The following is a 16,739-nucleotide window of genomic DNA, read 5'->3' on the forward strand; positions in this document are numbered from 1 at the left end:
CACTTGGACGCGAAATGCAACATCAGCTTACACTGTGTCCGCGAGAAATGCGCCGTCGCCAGGCGAGCTCCAATCTCCGTAGATTTGGCAAGGATTTGTCAAATAGACAAAACTGAGCACGTCAAGCGCAGACAAAAGTGAGCCAGATGCAGAGATGAGGTACACTCATGATCATCTGAGCTTTGAACTAAGCATCTTCATCATCCCGCAGGCTCACCGCTCCTTTGTTCCTTTCCTCTTGCATGTACATACATATCATTGACATTACACGTATTCCTAACTTAACTAAGTCCCTCTTGGACGAGCAAGTACTTAGTAGAGGGACATAGTTAAGCTACCATGTATTCGTAACACTGTACCTGTAATCAATCAATACGCAAACACATTCTGTGATACATGTATGTATGTATATCAAATTTCCCCCTTTCACCTGGACCCCTCGTGAACTCTGCCCACTAATCCACCCTTCTTGCTCGACTGTCATGATCATCTGAATCCTCCAACAATGTCCCAACTCAATAAGTATTCAATGGCCAACCCATGGAGAGAAGAACACGATCAGCAATCACAAACCAAGATTGATGTGGCAGAGGATGAACGTTACACAGAGATCTCTCAGGCAGAGACTTCTTGTGAGCAGCGCCATCCAAGTCAACAAATTTTCATATCAAGCTCCCATGCTGACTCCAGAACCTACCTAGACCCTTATTCCCAAGCAGTTGATCAAGAGTTTATCTGCAAGTCTTGTCTGCTTGTTGTTGTTTTGGCTCCATTCTGACTCCTACCTTTTATACAGGCCCAGTCAACGACGATGTTTCCGAACAAATCACCAGTCGCAACACTTTTGACGAAAATGTCATCCGATCACATCCCTTCAATACAGTAGGTCCTACAGGTGGCCCGGAAAGACTTACAAACGTCTTGGACAACTACACATCAAATGAAACAAAGGTTGGATATAATCAAAGTGGTCGGTGTTTTTGCTATATCTTTTATGTTTTATATCAATCTAAGTTGCTTCTGTACAGGCCCAGCCGATGACGCCTTGGAACAAATCACAAGTCCTGTGGCTTTTTATGCAAATACCATCGAGTCACATAACAATGCGCCGAGTCCTACTGGGAAAGATGATGACGGATATAATCAGATGGGTCTGTTGTTTTTTGCTTTGTCTTTTGTATAAATGTTCCTGTCCATCTGTCCAGGTGTGCAATTCTGACTTGGATTGGACAGACCCAGAAAACCCCGGCCAACCAAAAAACCCACCAGAGCTTTATGAAAAAAATGACCCAGGACACCCAGACTCTACGTTTCAGCCAGTCTATGAGCAATTGAGTCGGTCTCTTTCTTTGAAATTTCCCTCAAAATGTGCCCTTAGATCTGACTGGTAGACTTGATCCAAACAAACCATAGACGAAACACAGTCCGCGCTTTATCAACAGCTTCAAAGCATTCTGGCTGATCGACGCTTCCAAAGCCAGCAAGATCATTCACAACAATCATCGGAAAGCAACATCCAGGCGAATTACAATCCTTCAATCATCACACCTGGCGCTCCTTCTCTTCCAAGCGCACGACATCGAATTTCCACCATACCATACCATATATCACCCGATCATCACACAGCGAGGCTGGATATCTTATCGAGAGATGGTCACAGCTCGCGAAAAAGACCCCAGACATTCAATGATGACGACGAACAGGAGCCTAAGCGTCGGTGTGGCAACGAATCTTTTCCCCCTCAAGAGGCTCAGGCGCCTTCGGAAGGCCTCAAGACACGCACCATACTATCCCAACAGCGAAAGATTGCCCCGCTGAATCTGAAGTCATCATGCTCCGGAAGGCCTCGACTAGCATCTCCTGGGCTATTGCAAGACACAATATCCTACGCTCCGCGGTCCCACACCTCAAATTCACGACGGTCTCGGTCACCACCCATTGCGTCGACTTCACAAGCAGTGTTGAACCATCCTCGGCGGTCTCGGTCACCACCCATAGCATCAACTTCACAAGCATTATTGACTCATTCACGGCGGTCTTGGTCACCACCCATCGCATCAACTTCGCGAACAAGAATACCTCGGCATCCTGGAAACTCTAGTGGAGGTACTCATACATCTAGACATTCATCTGCTCCTCATGATAGCTTGCCTCCCCGCAAATTCGGACACTACACTATACCTGCTAGTCACGGATCTTCTATTATGTCAATTGATTCATCTTCAGAAGGGAACCTTACTTTACCATCTCAAACACGTGGATCTTCAAGGATGTCAATAGATTCAAGCAGCACCCGTTCTAGATATGCTGGAGTGCGTCCTCGATCTCGTGAGGAAGATGAAATGTCTTTGTGTTTGACAGAAGACCGACATGGACGTCAATTTACCCCACTTGATACTCAGAATGAATTGCCAGAAGATGAGTTTGATTACAGCGACTTTGAAGACAACGAATCAGATGGTGATTTCGATCTTGCTGAGAGACAAAAGTACAAAGCCCGTGAAGCGAAAAGCCGGACTCAAAAAACAAAAGAAAGACAAGAATCGACACGACTAGCCAAGCTTTCAAAGAATACTCCAAAATGTTCTCCTCACGAACCACTAACCAGAGCAATTCAAGATTACGTCAAGCTTCTTTTTGGGATACCACGAAAAAGAAAGGGTAGAAATTCTGATTATTTGCTTCCACCACCACCATCTAATCAAGAGTACCGTGAATGGGATCAACGCGAAGTCTTGCGGCAGGAAGTAGTTCAGCGATCAATCCTCGAAGCTCGTAATCGCTACCGCCGAAAGAACCCACTTGCTACTACCTCCCAGCTTGCTATTGTTGAAAAACTCGCCGCAGAAAAAGTTGTATCAAATGCTCAGCCTGTGGAATTTGTCTCTCAAGTTGTGCTTCAAAACGGTCGAATTGGATACTCAACATCTGTAGCTTATACTTGTGAAAGAGTCTTGGCTCTTGCTGGGTTCCCTCGACTTGCGTATGATTGGCTGCATTCTGCCAAGTCAAGCTGGAATGAAAGTGTGCTGGCCATTATCTCCGAAGAATGGGAAAAGTGTCATAGGAGGGGAGCAGCCGATGACTACGACATCAATATCAAGCTGGTAACATCCAAGAACATTCGTCAAATACTGGAGAGATGGTTCAATACGAAGTCCCGCGAATACGTATCCCAATGTTCCGATGAAAAAAGCGGTGCGGATCCAGCAGAAGCAAAAGAAAAGCTTTGTAAAAAGGCCTCTCAGAAGCGGGTAAGTGATCATGACATATGCCTTCCTAATGAGGGACAGCCTTCTATGATTTGATGCTTATTTTTTATGCGACTTCTCGCATAGGTCTGTGAGCTTCGCCGACAGGTTCTTGAAATACATTTCAAAGAGCACAGCGACCTCCGCAATATTTTGTCTCACCAATCGGCACACTCCGAGGACGAAGTCGACTCTGATGGTACCTTGTACAGGATACCCAAGCTCTGGAGATCCCAAGATCTTGTTACCTTGCTCAATGAGCTAGATTCATTGTGCATCACCACCCAAAAGAATGATCAGGCTAAGACTACTGCCACCAAGGCGTTGCTACGTGGGTTGTATGCCGAACCAGGAGAAGCCGACATTCTTTCTCGACCTCCCCGAGGATTTCCAAGATCTTTGCTAGATGAAGAATTCATGGATACATACGTTTCAAGAGCTGAAGTGGCCGCTCTTGATCTATCAGCTAAGGTATTTGATTTGACACCTCTGATTGCACGTACTCGATGGCTTCTTCGTCCAGCAGGACAGCCATAGCTTTAAACTCTTTGACTGCGACGTACTATCTTGATGAATATGGAATTCTTGATTAATCATTGCAGCACTGACTATCCTCTCAATTGTGTCATTGATATATTGGTGAGATATTGGAGTGGTTGTCACATTTTTTATATTGAATAATTACTTTCCACTTTTCTCAGAATATACATGTACTTTAGCTCTGGAAGGTGACAACAAATTGCCTGAATCATATATCTTCATTAAATTCACGTCTCCGAGTCCTACATATATCTTGAATTTGGTATACATTTCTGTGCAATTTATCAATGCAACCAATTGAAGTCTATGTGTACATTGCATGAAAGCAATGAATATTTGTCATCAAAGACTCCCAAAACACAAGATTGATGCTGCAGTCAGTGCCACGAAACGTAGCACACTCCCTTCAGGTATCAAGAAGCAGTGACATCCATATGCGCTGTAGCAAAATTAAATTCAGCTTCCTATCAGCATCTCAGTTGTAGTTATAGTTACGTGGATTTATATATGTACATCTATTTACATGAAAAAAAAAATGAATTTTTCAAAAACTTCCAAAGCACTAGATTATGATGCAGACAACTCAGAGCAATGAACCGTAGCAGACCCTCTTCAGGTCTTAAAAAAAATCTACATCCATATGTGGTGTATAAAATCACCATTAGACACTTCTTCCTACAACAGCTCAGTTGTATTTATAGTTACGTGGATTTATATACATCTATTTACAGGAAAAAGCAATGAATTTATGCCATCAAAAACTCCCAAAGCACAAGATTGATGGTACAGTCAGAGCTGTGAACCATAGCAGACTCTTTCAGGTATTAAGATACAGTTACATCCATATGTGGTGTAGCAAAATCAAATTCAGAGGCTTCTTCCTATCAACAGCTCGTTGTATTTATATTTACGTGGATTTATATACATCTATTTACATGAACACTCTTCTGTGAAATTCTTTCGACTCATCTTCCTCTGTTTCTGACACATTTCAAATCTCTTTAGCTGGCCAATTGCGTGTATTTAACCCAGAGTTTATACAAGTAGCTGGTTATGTACCAAGGACAGGGATCACATTAAACCCATAATAGGCCTCTGGCGCTTGTGAGCCGGTTCTGGAGGACAAAAGATAGTGTTAAATTGAGGTTTGATGACAGAGCGATTGCAAATTTCAAGACTTACCCTCAAGTTGTTCGTAAGCAGAGACCGAGACACAACGTTTCCTAAAATCGCCTTCACAGGCGTGTATGTCAGCCTCAGAAGAAATTCGGCGCCGCTTTTCCGGTCGATCTGTAACAAATTAGAACAAAACAGTTCAACTCAAAAACTACTTGTGCCGTAGTTTCATGGCATATAACAGGACACTTACCTCTTGACCAATCGTGATTATTGGTTAAGACACATTCAGATAGTGATCTTGAGCGCTTGTGAGCCCGCTGACCAATTACACGGGATTCAAGAGGGGGTTCAAGAGTGAAGCGATCAATGCTCATCAAGCTGATTGCTGAAGAGGTAAGACTCAAATCTAAAGCAACACTGATGTCAGACGAATTGAGGACATCACTCAAAGAGTAAGTAGCTATGTGTGGCGTAGTAAAGTCTAAGTATATGGGACGGTGGCTGCGTTGAGAGCTAGCGTGTTGAAGAGGTTCAACAGACGAGGCTTGTTCTAGTGAAATTTCGCTATAAGACTGTTGTAAGACAGGTGCTGATGCCGCCCTGGGGCGCCGGTTAGACCGAGTCATATGATCAGCATGAAGTGCAGCACACGAGGCACTCCGATACAAGGTAGTGCAACCCAAGTGCGTTGGGTTTGACGCAGCGGGAGAATCTAGGATGGAAGAATCTAGATCTGTGTTCAGATCTACCATGTGAATAGGACTTGACGGGGTGGATTCCGTGTGGTTTGATTTGAACAAAGTCACTTGCAGGGTGCCGGTGCTTGATTGAGTAGAAGAGCTAGGTGTCGATGATTGTGGACTGTGATGAGGGGTGCGGAATCCAACACGAGTCCCATCAAGACGAGCGGTATCTATGGGGTTGGGCAAATCGGTGTTTGGTGGGGTGTTCTTAAGTTGTGAACCTCCTGGGAATCGACGTAAACGAAATCTTGATGCTGGAAGGAAGTAAACCAGAAAAAGGATAGTCAGCAAAGAGAAATCTCTACACTGAGAACATAAATCGAGACGAGGTATACCAATCCACTTCCTGGCTTCTGAGGCCCGCTTTCGAAGTGGAGACTTGATCAATACGTGACGTGTGACACCGGATGGGCGTCTAGAAACTTGGGTTTTCATGTTGGCTGCGAAGTTGATAGAGCATATCAAGGCTTAGGTCAACAAATGAAATCGAAAGAGTGAGCAGGATAAAAGAGAATTACATATCCAACTTTTCGCCTTCAAGGCACATTTTTTGAACATAGTGAGTGATCAGAAAGTATATTTAGATGGAATAGAAAAAGACGTGATGGATCAAACAGTGGTGTCTTTGCTGACTGAGTATTCGGATGCCTAGGTCAGAGTGTAGTCCAAAAAGTAGAGCTTAAATAGGCTGTCCTCTCAGCAGATGCACAAGCAACTGAATCAGTTGTGACATAAACGGTAAGATGAAGAAGCCCTTTTTCTTACTCTCCCTGTTCCGTTGGTTGCTTCTCGGCGAGATTTCCATTATTTTGAACGGGTCAAAATAATCAATCAAACTCTCACCCCTTTCACGAGTAAGATCATGATGTCCTCCTACCTCAAGTGGTAGTTTGCGAAGTCTTTTCGGAATCAAGGTAAACAAGGTAAACAAGGCCATTGTATATTACATCATAATGGTCTTATGTCATGTCATAGGACCAAAATTACACCTTGTTCATTGTGGTCCTATGCGTGTTAGTGAGATCAAAGTATGGGCTGTTCACTCAACAGATGCACAAACAACTGAAGGACTTAGGGAATGGTTACATAAACGGTAAGATGTGAAAGTCTTTTGTTATTCTGCTTGCTCTGTTTGTTTCTTCTCGGCAAGATTTCCATGATCTTGACAGGGTGAGAACAATCAATCAAACTCTCACCCCTTTCATGAGTAGGATCATGACCTATCATGACGTCCTTCTACTTACCAAGCCCGAACCTCAAGCTGTAGTTCCCAAAGTAACAAATCACGCTTATCCTGCCCCTTTTTTGAGTAGGTCAATCCGTCACTCTTTTTCAAATTCTTTTGTGCTCCTCTTGATATACCTCTGAGCACTACCATGGCCAATTTCCATATGTAGGACTCTTCTTTTTACTCGTTGTGTATTACATTTCAGTCTTTCTGGCAAAGACCTCCCAATTTACTCTATTTGCGTCACGGTCTAGGCACCAATCTACGTGGACTTTCAAACTTTTCCCTTCTCTTTGTTCATTTTGTATCACATCTCAATCTTCCCAGCGAAGATTTGCAGAGTGTTCTCTTCTTTTCTCATTTACGTGTCACAAGTTTCAGTCAATTAGCCCTTGAAAGCTTTCCGCTTCATCCAGTGACCTTCAAATTGGTCAAGAGTAAACAAAACTCTCTCTATTTGCGTCTAGGCACTAATCTCTGCGGATTTTCAAACCTTTTTCTCTGCTTTGTTTATTTTGTATCACATCTTCCCGGCGAAGTTTTCCAGAGTTTTCTTCTTTTTTAAACGTAGATTTTTTAAACGTAGATTTTTTAAACGTAGACCCATGGCAGCGGCAGCCAGTATAAGTGAATGTGAGTTGAAATACACTCTCATTACGTTGAAATAATCACTGATTCTTCTCTCAACTCTGGCGGAAAGCTGTCGTCACCCAGGCTATGCATTTCAAAGATGGCAGGACCGTCAAAACCCTGAAAGCAGAGAATAAAGAGGTAGCTGCGTGGCTACCTGATCGAAATTCCGGCTCTTATCAGGCTATCATCGATTACATGAAATATCTTCTTGGAGTTTCTACCTCTCGAGTACCATATCCTGATAGTCCAACTCCTGAGGAGCTCAGTGTTCTCCCGCAAATTACCCCCGAGTCCATTCTCGCCGATTCAACTGTATTCTCTCTCAATCTTCCACCTCCTAGTATTTCCAAAAAAATCACCCATCGTCCCCGACAAAAATCATGCTGGTTAATCTACAAAGAATACTTTCTTTCTGATATGTCTCAACTTCTCATTCCTCGTGCAACACTTGCTTGGGAGTCAAGAGACTGTCGTTGGAATCAAATAATGCTTGCTCTGCTGCTAAAACACTGGAGATGGGCACAAGTACATGGCGCGTTCTCTTTATATGGGGCGGATCCTAAGTATTTTAGTGATGCGATAGTACGAGCTGTAATGGAGAGATGGCTTCGGGGACAAAAAACAAAATCTGAAGTATATTACATTCGAAAGAAGAAAACTCAGAGACGAGCAACTGTACGTTTTTTGAAGCAGCAAATCTTACGTCAAGAATCTTTATGGTTGCTGATATGGACTTCCTACCCAGATTTTTCGTTACCGGCAAGAAGCGCTTGAAGAATTGGTTGAAGCCGAAAATCCCCACCTTCTATCCACTGCACTAGACTTCCTTCCAGATGCTGTCTGCTGTTCGGATACCGAGGACGATGGACCTGGGCAGACTCGAGCGGTAGGGATGGTTTGGAGAAGTCCAGAATATCAGGAGTTTCTTCATTTACTCGATAAGCTTTCTTTTAAGCAGCAGAAGGCCTTACATGGAGCAAGGTGGGCAGCTCTTCGGCTGGATATGAGAAGGCGGCCGGCGGTCCGAGTCTCCACTTCTGGAAAAGCTCCCCGGAATCTTCCATTGAATTGTTACTGTCCCAGTTGGCGGGATAGCTTTCAAGATACTAAGAAGTATCTTCTTACTCAGAAATCTTTCAGTCCTGCTCTTGGCGTCTTAACATGTATGATACGCGCTGCTTTATCGTAGTACACAATTATCATATCAATCTTTTACTTGTAGTCACCTTTTTTAATATTTATAGCTTCTATGATCTATTCAAGACTGACCTGCATAATTGAATCAGTTTTGCCACTTTTTCTTGTGTATATTTGTTCCAACCAAGTTACAGTTTTGAGGATGAAATGACAGATGCATTCAAAATCATTATCTTTCATGTTAACCTTTTTCGCTTCTTTCAATAAGTCTTGATCTTGAACCGATTTATACTGCTATTTGAGCTGATAGCGGCAAAAAGCGGGTGTGTACATAGGTGTGTACATACACACCCAAAGTTGATGCTTATACATACATAGAAGTATGGGCTGAGGCCAAACCTGCCAGTAGAAGCTTCTCCGCTATCAAATTCTCACCACAATAGCCCATCACCAATCAAAAACCACGTCTTTTCTTTTATAATGTCTACCATGAATAAATTTCACATCTGTTGCTGTACTGAACTTGGATGTGGCTCGGAACAATTTGAGTTTCAGGGGGTTCTCCGTCACGGAAAGCTCAGGAACCGTCAAAATGGGTCACTCCACAACAAGAGGCTGCGAAGGCTCCGTGCAACAGCAATTCAAGGATCTCCATCTCAATCCGCCCAACCACAGCACACTGGGACTGCAACTGAAAGACTTGCAAATGATCGCGCAAGTACATTCTAACATCCTTTTCAACTTAAACTTTTAGCTGAAATCTTGTGTTACTAGGGGCGGCGAAGATCACTGAGTGCTGGCCATTTACCAATCAATCATGTTCAAAATTCATCGTCTAGGCCAGACCTTTTGGTATCTAGGCTACCTCGACGTCGAAGCAGCTCTGCAAACAATGTTCAAGCAACGAATGCAGCCGATGAAGATAGCACGAATCCTTCTTTTGGATTGACTGTCTCGACTACGGCCTATCAATTTCCTCACGTTTATCTTCAGCGCCCAGCCTGTATCATCGCAATGCTACAGGTCGCCCACGGCAGTATCATCAAACGTGCTGGACACGATTCGAGCCGCACTCTGCTTCTCATGAACAAGCTACAGATTGAACAGACAGCAAAGGACGCCAACTATACAGGCCGATCATACTGGGAGGACTTACCATTGTCCCTGCCCACGTTGTACACGATGTTGAACCTTGATATCCAACTGGAATCACAGATTTGCTGTCCCGAATGCTTCACGCTGGATGGGCCGCCTGTCTCCAAAGACCAAGTTGATCCCACGTTCACATGTAAGGCGTTGCGGTTTCTACGACAACCCGAAGAATCAACAAGCGATCCAGTCACTCGCCATCCTTGTGGACGCTCCATGTATACATCAGCGCTCAAGCCATATCGCCAGTTTCATTATCATTCTGTTCGAAAATGGCTGGGGAGAATGCTCTGTATCCCTGGGTTTGAAGCTTCTCTCGACGCCCCCTTTCAGCATCAGTCTACTACTAGCACATCTACAATGAAGGACATATGGGATGGGGAAATGTGGAAGTCTTTTACCCAATCAGGAACGTGTTTTACTTCGAGAAGTGGGAATCTCATCTTTGGACTCTACATTGATTGGTTTAATCCACATGGACGTGGATCTCGCCGTAGATACTCTCATGGGACTATTTTATTAATATGCTTCAACTTACCACCAAACATACGATATAAGCAGGAGTATCTTCTCCTTTTTGGAGTGATTCCTGGGCCAGACGAACCAAAACTCGAACAAACCAACGAGCTTTTGAAACCGCTAGTAGACGAGTTCCAAGAGTTGTGGAAAGGAGTATTTTTCACCTCAACTTCTGCTCACCCAACTGGTCGTGTCATACGTGCTGCATTATGGCCTCTGATAGCCGATATCTTGGCGATGAGAAAGATGGCAGGGTTTGCTGCCCACTCTGCCACATTCTTTTGTGCGCACTGCGCTCTTACCTTAGGCCAACGAGACAGCACTGATGTATCAACATGGCCGGAGCGAGCCGATCATCAAAAACATGCCGAGGAGTGGCGAGATGCCCCAACTGAAAAGGATCAAGAGAAAGTTTTTGCTGCTCGTGGAGTTCGATACACGGTTTTGTCTGAGCTTCCCTATTGGCGTCCAATTGAATTTGTCACTGTTGACATTATGCACTGTGTGCTGCTTGGCCTCCTTAATGACCACGCGGGGTCTTTTCTACGACTGAAGGATGCTGGTCAATCGTTGTCGTCAAAACAGAAAATGAATGCTCGGATGGCCATGCCTTTGAGAAAAGCGGTTGTTGATCTCCAGAATAGTGTACGTTATCTTGGACTGATAATAACTTTATCGATCATGATGGTTGAACTCCGATTTTTGTACCCATCTGTAGGACACACCCACGATTCTTGAACCGAAGCATGACTCAAGCCAACAGTCATCACAATTGGTCCCTGACTCGGATAATCAAGGCTTTCCTAGTTATTTGACGCTTCCTGCTGAAACAAAAAGTGCTTCCAACTCGTCTCAGTTCTTTGCTGACTCAGAAGGCGAAATTGAGTCCTGTTCGACTGAGGAGACAACAAGTCTTGTCCTAAATCCCAAGAAACGCAGCCGTCAACAGCGCCACCCAGAGACAGGAGTTCAAGGTATTGAACAATCTAACGATAGCATCGATGTGGACGAGTCAATGGATTTGGATGATTCAGAAACCACTAAACCTTCCGCTGAATCCTCGTCTCAGGTATCAGTCCGACGTTCAACTCGCCTGCGGGAAAAACGAGCTATTACTTCCAAAAACATCACTCATGTTGTTCAAATTCAAAGGCGTGTTCGATTGCAGCGCAGGGTAAATGTGTCTCAGTTAACCCGGGAGAGTCACAGTAGTGATTCTGATACAACAGTTCGTGGAAACGTCGGAAATAAACGTCTTAGAGTGAAAGAATCAAACTCAGGACGTACTACTTCGAAGCCTGGACCCTCCACCAAAAAAACTCATCCAAAACCTACTCGCTTGCAGTATGACCCTTCAAATCCGAAATTCACAATGTCTGATTTAGAAGATATTCAAAGCTGCATTGCAAAAGTTCAAACACCAACTTGGATGACCCGTCCTCCAACCGGTATAGGCTTGCCAAAGGTAGGCAAGCTCAAGGCTACAGAGTGGTTGACCTTTTACACTGTCTACATCGTCCTTACAATCATTCCTAAGCTTTATCTGTCAGACGATCCCAAGAGTCAGGCTATGTGCCAGTCTCTCATCTATGTAGTGGAAATCACGAACACTTTGTTTTCTCGAACCTGGAAAGAAGACGACGGGGTTGATTTACAAACAATGCTCCATGATTTCCGCAATCATCTTGTCACACATTGGAAAGGTGTCAGTGTTAAGCCAAACTTACATTACCTTCATCATCTCAAAGATATTGCCCGTCTATTTGGCCCTCCTGCATACACTGCAGGAATGGCTGGCGAGCGTGTGAATGGTATGCTGGTAAAAAACCCCAAGAATCACCACATAGGTTTGTATTTCAGCTTATCATCCCGGGGAAAGCTGCTAACATCTTTGTCTTTTCAAGGGGAAGTCGATAAGACAATGTGTGAATTTTTTCATCGTCAAGGGATCTTCCGAGCCATGTTAAAAAATGCCCCAACGTTCCTCAGCCGAGCTGATCCAAGAATCCGAGATCAGATATTAGCCAAGCTCACCGGAACAACACCAACCGCATGGTCTGCCGAGACAACACTTGACAGTGATACCTATTCAATCTGGTTTCGATATCTGAATCTTGCTGTGAATAAGCGTTACGGTTTGTTTTCGGACATCAGTTCCCCTTCTAGTGATCATCCCGCTCTGCCTAAATCGGTTCAAACTACCAAACGATTGAGGATTTTTGGGAAGCATTACACCTCCAACGAGCTTTGCAGGAGTCAAGGAAACAGCAAAATTGAATATTCTATTGAAGGACATAATCATTTTGGGAAAATTCAGTATGCTTTTGTTTCTGAGGCAACACCAACGGTTTTTTTGGTGGTCAGCCAGTTTGCAAGCCTGAAGGGTAATGATTCATCAAGAAACTGCTATATTTCGCATCCCCGCCTACATGCTGACATTGTTTACTCAAAGACTGAGTGTTCAGTAGTAATAGACATAAATGATCTAGTTGGTCACGCTGTGATGATGTCCAATCCGGTTGGTCACCTAGGCATTGAGGAAGAAACACTGTCAATCGTCAGTCTCAGGAACATTGTGAGCCTTAAAAATTTTCAGTTCAATCTCAGGTAACACACTGATGATGATGATGAACCAGAGTGGAATCTTTGCAGATAGTGAAGTTGATCAGTAAGGTTCAAAAGTTTCAAGATAACATCCACCAAACAAATCATTCATAGAAAAACACCACCAGACATGTTATTTACAAATTGAAAAAACCTTCAACCTTTCTGTTCACTACATATATAGTTTTGAGAGACTAGATTTAGAAAACAAGAATATAGAGAGTTTGTATGAGATGATAAATTATTCACAAGATGAAAGAAAAATACCATCAAAACCAGGCATATCAGAAGCAAGTTGAAAGAGAATACAGTAAGTAAATCATGTATATAGCGTACTCAAGTGAAAGTTTTAGAAAATAACAATATATACAAGTCAAAATGAGATGAATTTATAACTCAAGAGAAATAACGTAAAAATACGCCTCAAAAATTGAAAAAGAGGGTCTTAAAAGGAAAATCTTGCCGACAAATTTCATAATGACCCACAAAGAGTTAAGCGTGAAACAGTGGTAAAAAGATGTAACAAGTTCCTCATGATGAGAGTGTAAATTTTCCTAAAGCATAAGAGGTAGGTGTCAGAAAGGAATCAAACTGATCATAACAGCGAAGTATACGAACTGCTAAACTCCATAGTACGCTCCAAAACCACGGACAACATCTTCTTGATAATACTCAAGTATCTTGTCTTTCAAGGTGTCAGAGGGAATACGTCGGGCTGGGTTGAAGTGCCAAATAAGTTGTCGCAGGATTTCTCGGGTGGAGTCACGTGGGTTGCAATGAGGCAAAAGGTAAGGGTAGAGATTTTCTGGAAGGGTAGCAATCTTTGTCCAGAATCCTGGATCGTCGCGTAAGGATGGCAGCGGACGTCTGTGTAAGTGGATCGGGAGGGGTTCGCTCGCGGCTCTTCGAGGGTTTCTTCTTAGCTGAGGGCGAGGTGATCTATCTCTTTGCTGGTGTCTGCGAGCGTTTCTGTTTCTAGCTCTTAAGGGAGTACGAGCAATTGTCTTCGAGCGGGTGGTGATCATGAGAGACGAGCGTCCAGCAAGAGTGAGATTACCGTGGACTGTGATGGCCATGTTGAAAAAGTTCAAGTGTGTTTGGAGGTGAGATGTGATTAATTGTCCGTAACAGAATTGCTCCACTTTTATACAAAGCAGGGTAATAACAGAGTATCAGCAGATAGCCCATTCGGTCAACGGCCTTTGAGTCACAGATTCGTCGCTGATCAAAGGGACGCGTGTGCGTGTCATAAATCTATCACACAATCACGTAGAAGTGATTGACGGCCAGTTTTGTTGAATGAAACCACTCTTAGGGGAAGTCAATCGTGTTGGTCCACGTTCTTCAACGGGCAGCTTTAACATAGGACACTGCTCTTAGAGGAGGATGCTTTCATATAGGAAATAACCCGAAATAACCCCATAAAGGATAGCTTTTTGATACCATCGATTCGATTTGAAAAGAGCACAGACATCTTGTGGCATAACAGATATCTTTCAAGGGACCGCCTAAGAAGAAAATAGCTTCTAATGACTAAAGATTGAAGTCATACTTGATTGACAAGAGGAAAACAATAACAAACTCGTGATGGTAATCGCATCAAACTCCTATCTTGTGTATGTATCCCTATCTCAATCTGGTATGTCTTGAGTCTTTGTCTTTACCAGAATAATCATACCCATCAATCTTCACCCTTTCAGGTTTCCCTTAGATATGAAAAATGCCGGGTTCTGTCCTTTCCTCCTGAAGAATCACTCGGATGGTGAGAACCCCCAAATACATTAAATGAGCCGCACAGCACAGCTCTCTTTTGTTTGGCCGCTTCAGCGGATTATCTTGGCTGCAAGTTTGTGTAACGCTTTTCGGATCTGAGGATTATTGAGCCTCAGTCTGCAAACTTCAGGCAACAAACGCTTTCGAACCTACGCTGTTCGTGTGTAGTTCGAGCTCGCCCGGCGTCGGGCGCATTTCTCGCGGACACAGTGTTAGGGACAAAGGTAATGAGTGCTAATGCATATTTTGATGCAAGACAAGGTAAATGATAGTAGGAATGATCATTTTTATGATTAGCTTCTTTTGATGGATGTCGACACCAATGACAGTTGAAGAGTGAATTGTGACCCAAAATTGTATAAAGTAACCGTGAATCAAGACTCGTGAGACGTTGAAGAAGACATTGTTGAGCGATTGGTGTATCATTTAATCCGTGTGCAGAATGATGCTTAGCGAGTGCAGCTGTAAGTGAAACTGATGGTGTATCAAGTGGTAGCCGCGTGATTGCGAATGGATTGTCTTTGGCTGGGTTAAAGGCAGGACATCTTAAAATGATGGTGATGTAGAGGCCTCCAAGTAGTATCCAACGTCCTGATCCTAATCGTTCGAAGGATTCAGAGGTTGAGACACGATCCACTGAAGTTTGACTTTGATCTGCCGGAAGACAATAACAAAGACGTAACCAAATCGCTCTGATTGTAGGTAAAGAACAATAGAGAAGTGGAAAGCCAAGAACCTATCATGAGAAGATTGTCAGTTTAGAGCTTGATTGGTAAATTGGAAAGATGAATGAATGAGACTCAACAATCAAAGTTTGCCAAACTTGAGCTGAGATTCCCAAGAATGAATCCATGATTATTAAGAAATGTTCTTTACCAACATAACTTGAAACAATCTGCACTGATGTCAATAAACTCACAGAAACAATCACCTAAAACGTCAAAAGAAATATGATCAAGTCAGAATTGTATTCAAAAAAGTGGAAAAACAGATCCATCACGATCTTCATCCCTAAATTTGATTTTCCAAGTCGAACATGAGCCTGAGAAACAATTTGTTGTTTAACAAACCGTTGAAACTCGTGATGACTCACTTTGCTTCGGATATACACGACAAATCAAGAAATGTCTTCTATGACTTGCAGCTCCTTTGCGTAAAAGCCTGTATGATCATGATACACATGATGAAAGACGGGTTTCAACAGTGGGAAGATGTATGAAGGGCTGCTGAGTGAGAGAACTTTGGTGAATAGGTTCTTGGGTAGGGTTTAAAGAGCTAAAGCTTTTTGTGTGCGTGTTGATTGATACAAAGACATCTACAAGTACAAATGAAGAGGTTAGTTCAAACGCAAATGGAGGAAAGTCTAGAGAAACAACCCTTTGACGTTTGAGATAGTATTCCAAGGTTTTGAGACCACAGAGTTTACCGTTCTTGGCGAATTGTAGCTCGGTGTATTGACCAAAGCGGGATGCATTAGAGTTATCTGAAGTGAAAGTGTTTCCAAAACTATCTAGAATGAATTGAGCAGCCGGGATCTGTTGAACGAGTTTTGAGCCCTTCTTTCCTGGGAGTGCTGATGAAAGATCGGTGATCATACATGTTGATAAACGTCGAGCTTCCGATTTTCCACTGCCACTCTCACCGCTGAGGAGAATGGTTTGATCACCACCAGTCCTGCGCATGTAATAATATGCCTTGCCAGCCAAAGCCCAAATGTGAGGCCCAGTGCCATAACCATAGCCAGACTCTTGTTCCACTCTCTGTTGCCTGTCTTTGCTACAATCTCGCCAATCAGTTGCATAAGCATTGAGGGATTGATCAGAATTTACCGAGAGAATCTTGTTGGTAGCAAGAGAGACAATACATCGAGGAGAGAGCCAAATGTAAGGAAGATCGGATAGAAATCGACCCTTGAGAACGTTTAAGAATTGATCGGCGGTAGCCTGTTGTTGCTGAGGAGATCCTGAAGGTTGATTCGTTGAGTTGATGAGAGAACAAAGGTCTGTGAGAGAAGTAGGGTCCTGAATGTGAGTTGGTGCAATA

General features: G+C 43.3%; 5 protein-coding genes across 5 annotated transcripts; 2 read left to right on the forward strand and 3 right to left on the reverse strand.

Moving 5' to 3' along the window:
- Positions 1–505: 505 nt before the first annotated feature.
- Positions 506–3,788, forward strand: MELLADRAFT_95982 (uncharacterized protein; the record flags this gene model as incomplete). The annotated part of the gene is made up of 6 exons (XM_007407158.1): positions 506–632; positions 797–970; positions 1,029–1,151; positions 1,234–1,335; positions 1,414–3,254; positions 3,348–3,788. 6 exons carry the CDS (start codon positions 506–508, stop codon positions 3,786–3,788), a joined length of 2,808 nt encoding a protein of 935 aa, XP_007407220.1.
- Positions 3,789–4,862: 1,074 nt separating this feature from the next.
- MELLADRAFT_61202 (uncharacterized protein) lies at positions 4,863–6,088 on the reverse strand (the record flags this gene model as incomplete). Its single annotated transcript, XM_007407192.1, has 3 exons — positions 4,863–4,906; positions 4,974–5,081; positions 5,161–6,088. The coding sequence occupies 3 exons, from the start codon at positions 6,086–6,088 to the stop codon at positions 4,863–4,865; spliced, it is 1,080 nt and encodes a 359-aa protein (XP_007407254.1).
- Positions 6,089–7,486: 1,398 nt separating this feature from the next.
- MELLADRAFT_95983 (uncharacterized protein) lies at positions 7,487–8,703 on the forward strand (the record flags this gene model as incomplete). Its single annotated transcript, XM_007407159.1, has 3 exons — positions 7,487–7,514; positions 7,582–8,189; positions 8,260–8,703. The coding sequence occupies 3 exons, from the start codon at positions 7,487–7,489 to the stop codon at positions 8,701–8,703; spliced, it is 1,080 nt and encodes a 359-aa protein (XP_007407221.1).
- A 4,840-nt stretch (positions 8,704–13,543) lies between these two features.
- On the reverse strand, positions 13,544–13,999 carry MELLADRAFT_104222 (uncharacterized protein; the record flags this gene model as incomplete). The annotated part of the gene is made up of 1 exon (XM_007407191.1): positions 13,544–13,999. One exon carries the CDS (start codon positions 13,997–13,999, stop codon positions 13,544–13,546), a length of 456 nt encoding a protein of 151 aa, XP_007407253.1.
- Positions 14,000–16,069: 2,070 nt separating this feature from the next.
- MELLADRAFT_31883 (uncharacterized protein) lies at positions 16,070–16,270 on the reverse strand (the record flags this gene model as incomplete). Its single annotated transcript, XM_007407190.1, has 1 exon — positions 16,070–16,270. A coding segment is annotated over one exon (201 nt), but the record flags the coding sequence as incomplete, so codon positions are not given.
- Between the last annotated feature and the right edge of the window lie 469 nt (positions 16,271–16,739).

The sequence above is a fragment of the Melampsora larici-populina genome, assembly GCF_000204055.1.
Source record: "Melampsora larici-populina 98AG31 unplaced genomic scaffold MELLAscaffold_8, whole genome shotgun sequence".
In the NCBI taxonomy this organism is placed as follows: Eukaryota; Fungi; Basidiomycota; class Pucciniomycetes; order Pucciniales; family Melampsoraceae; genus Melampsora; species Melampsora laricis-populina.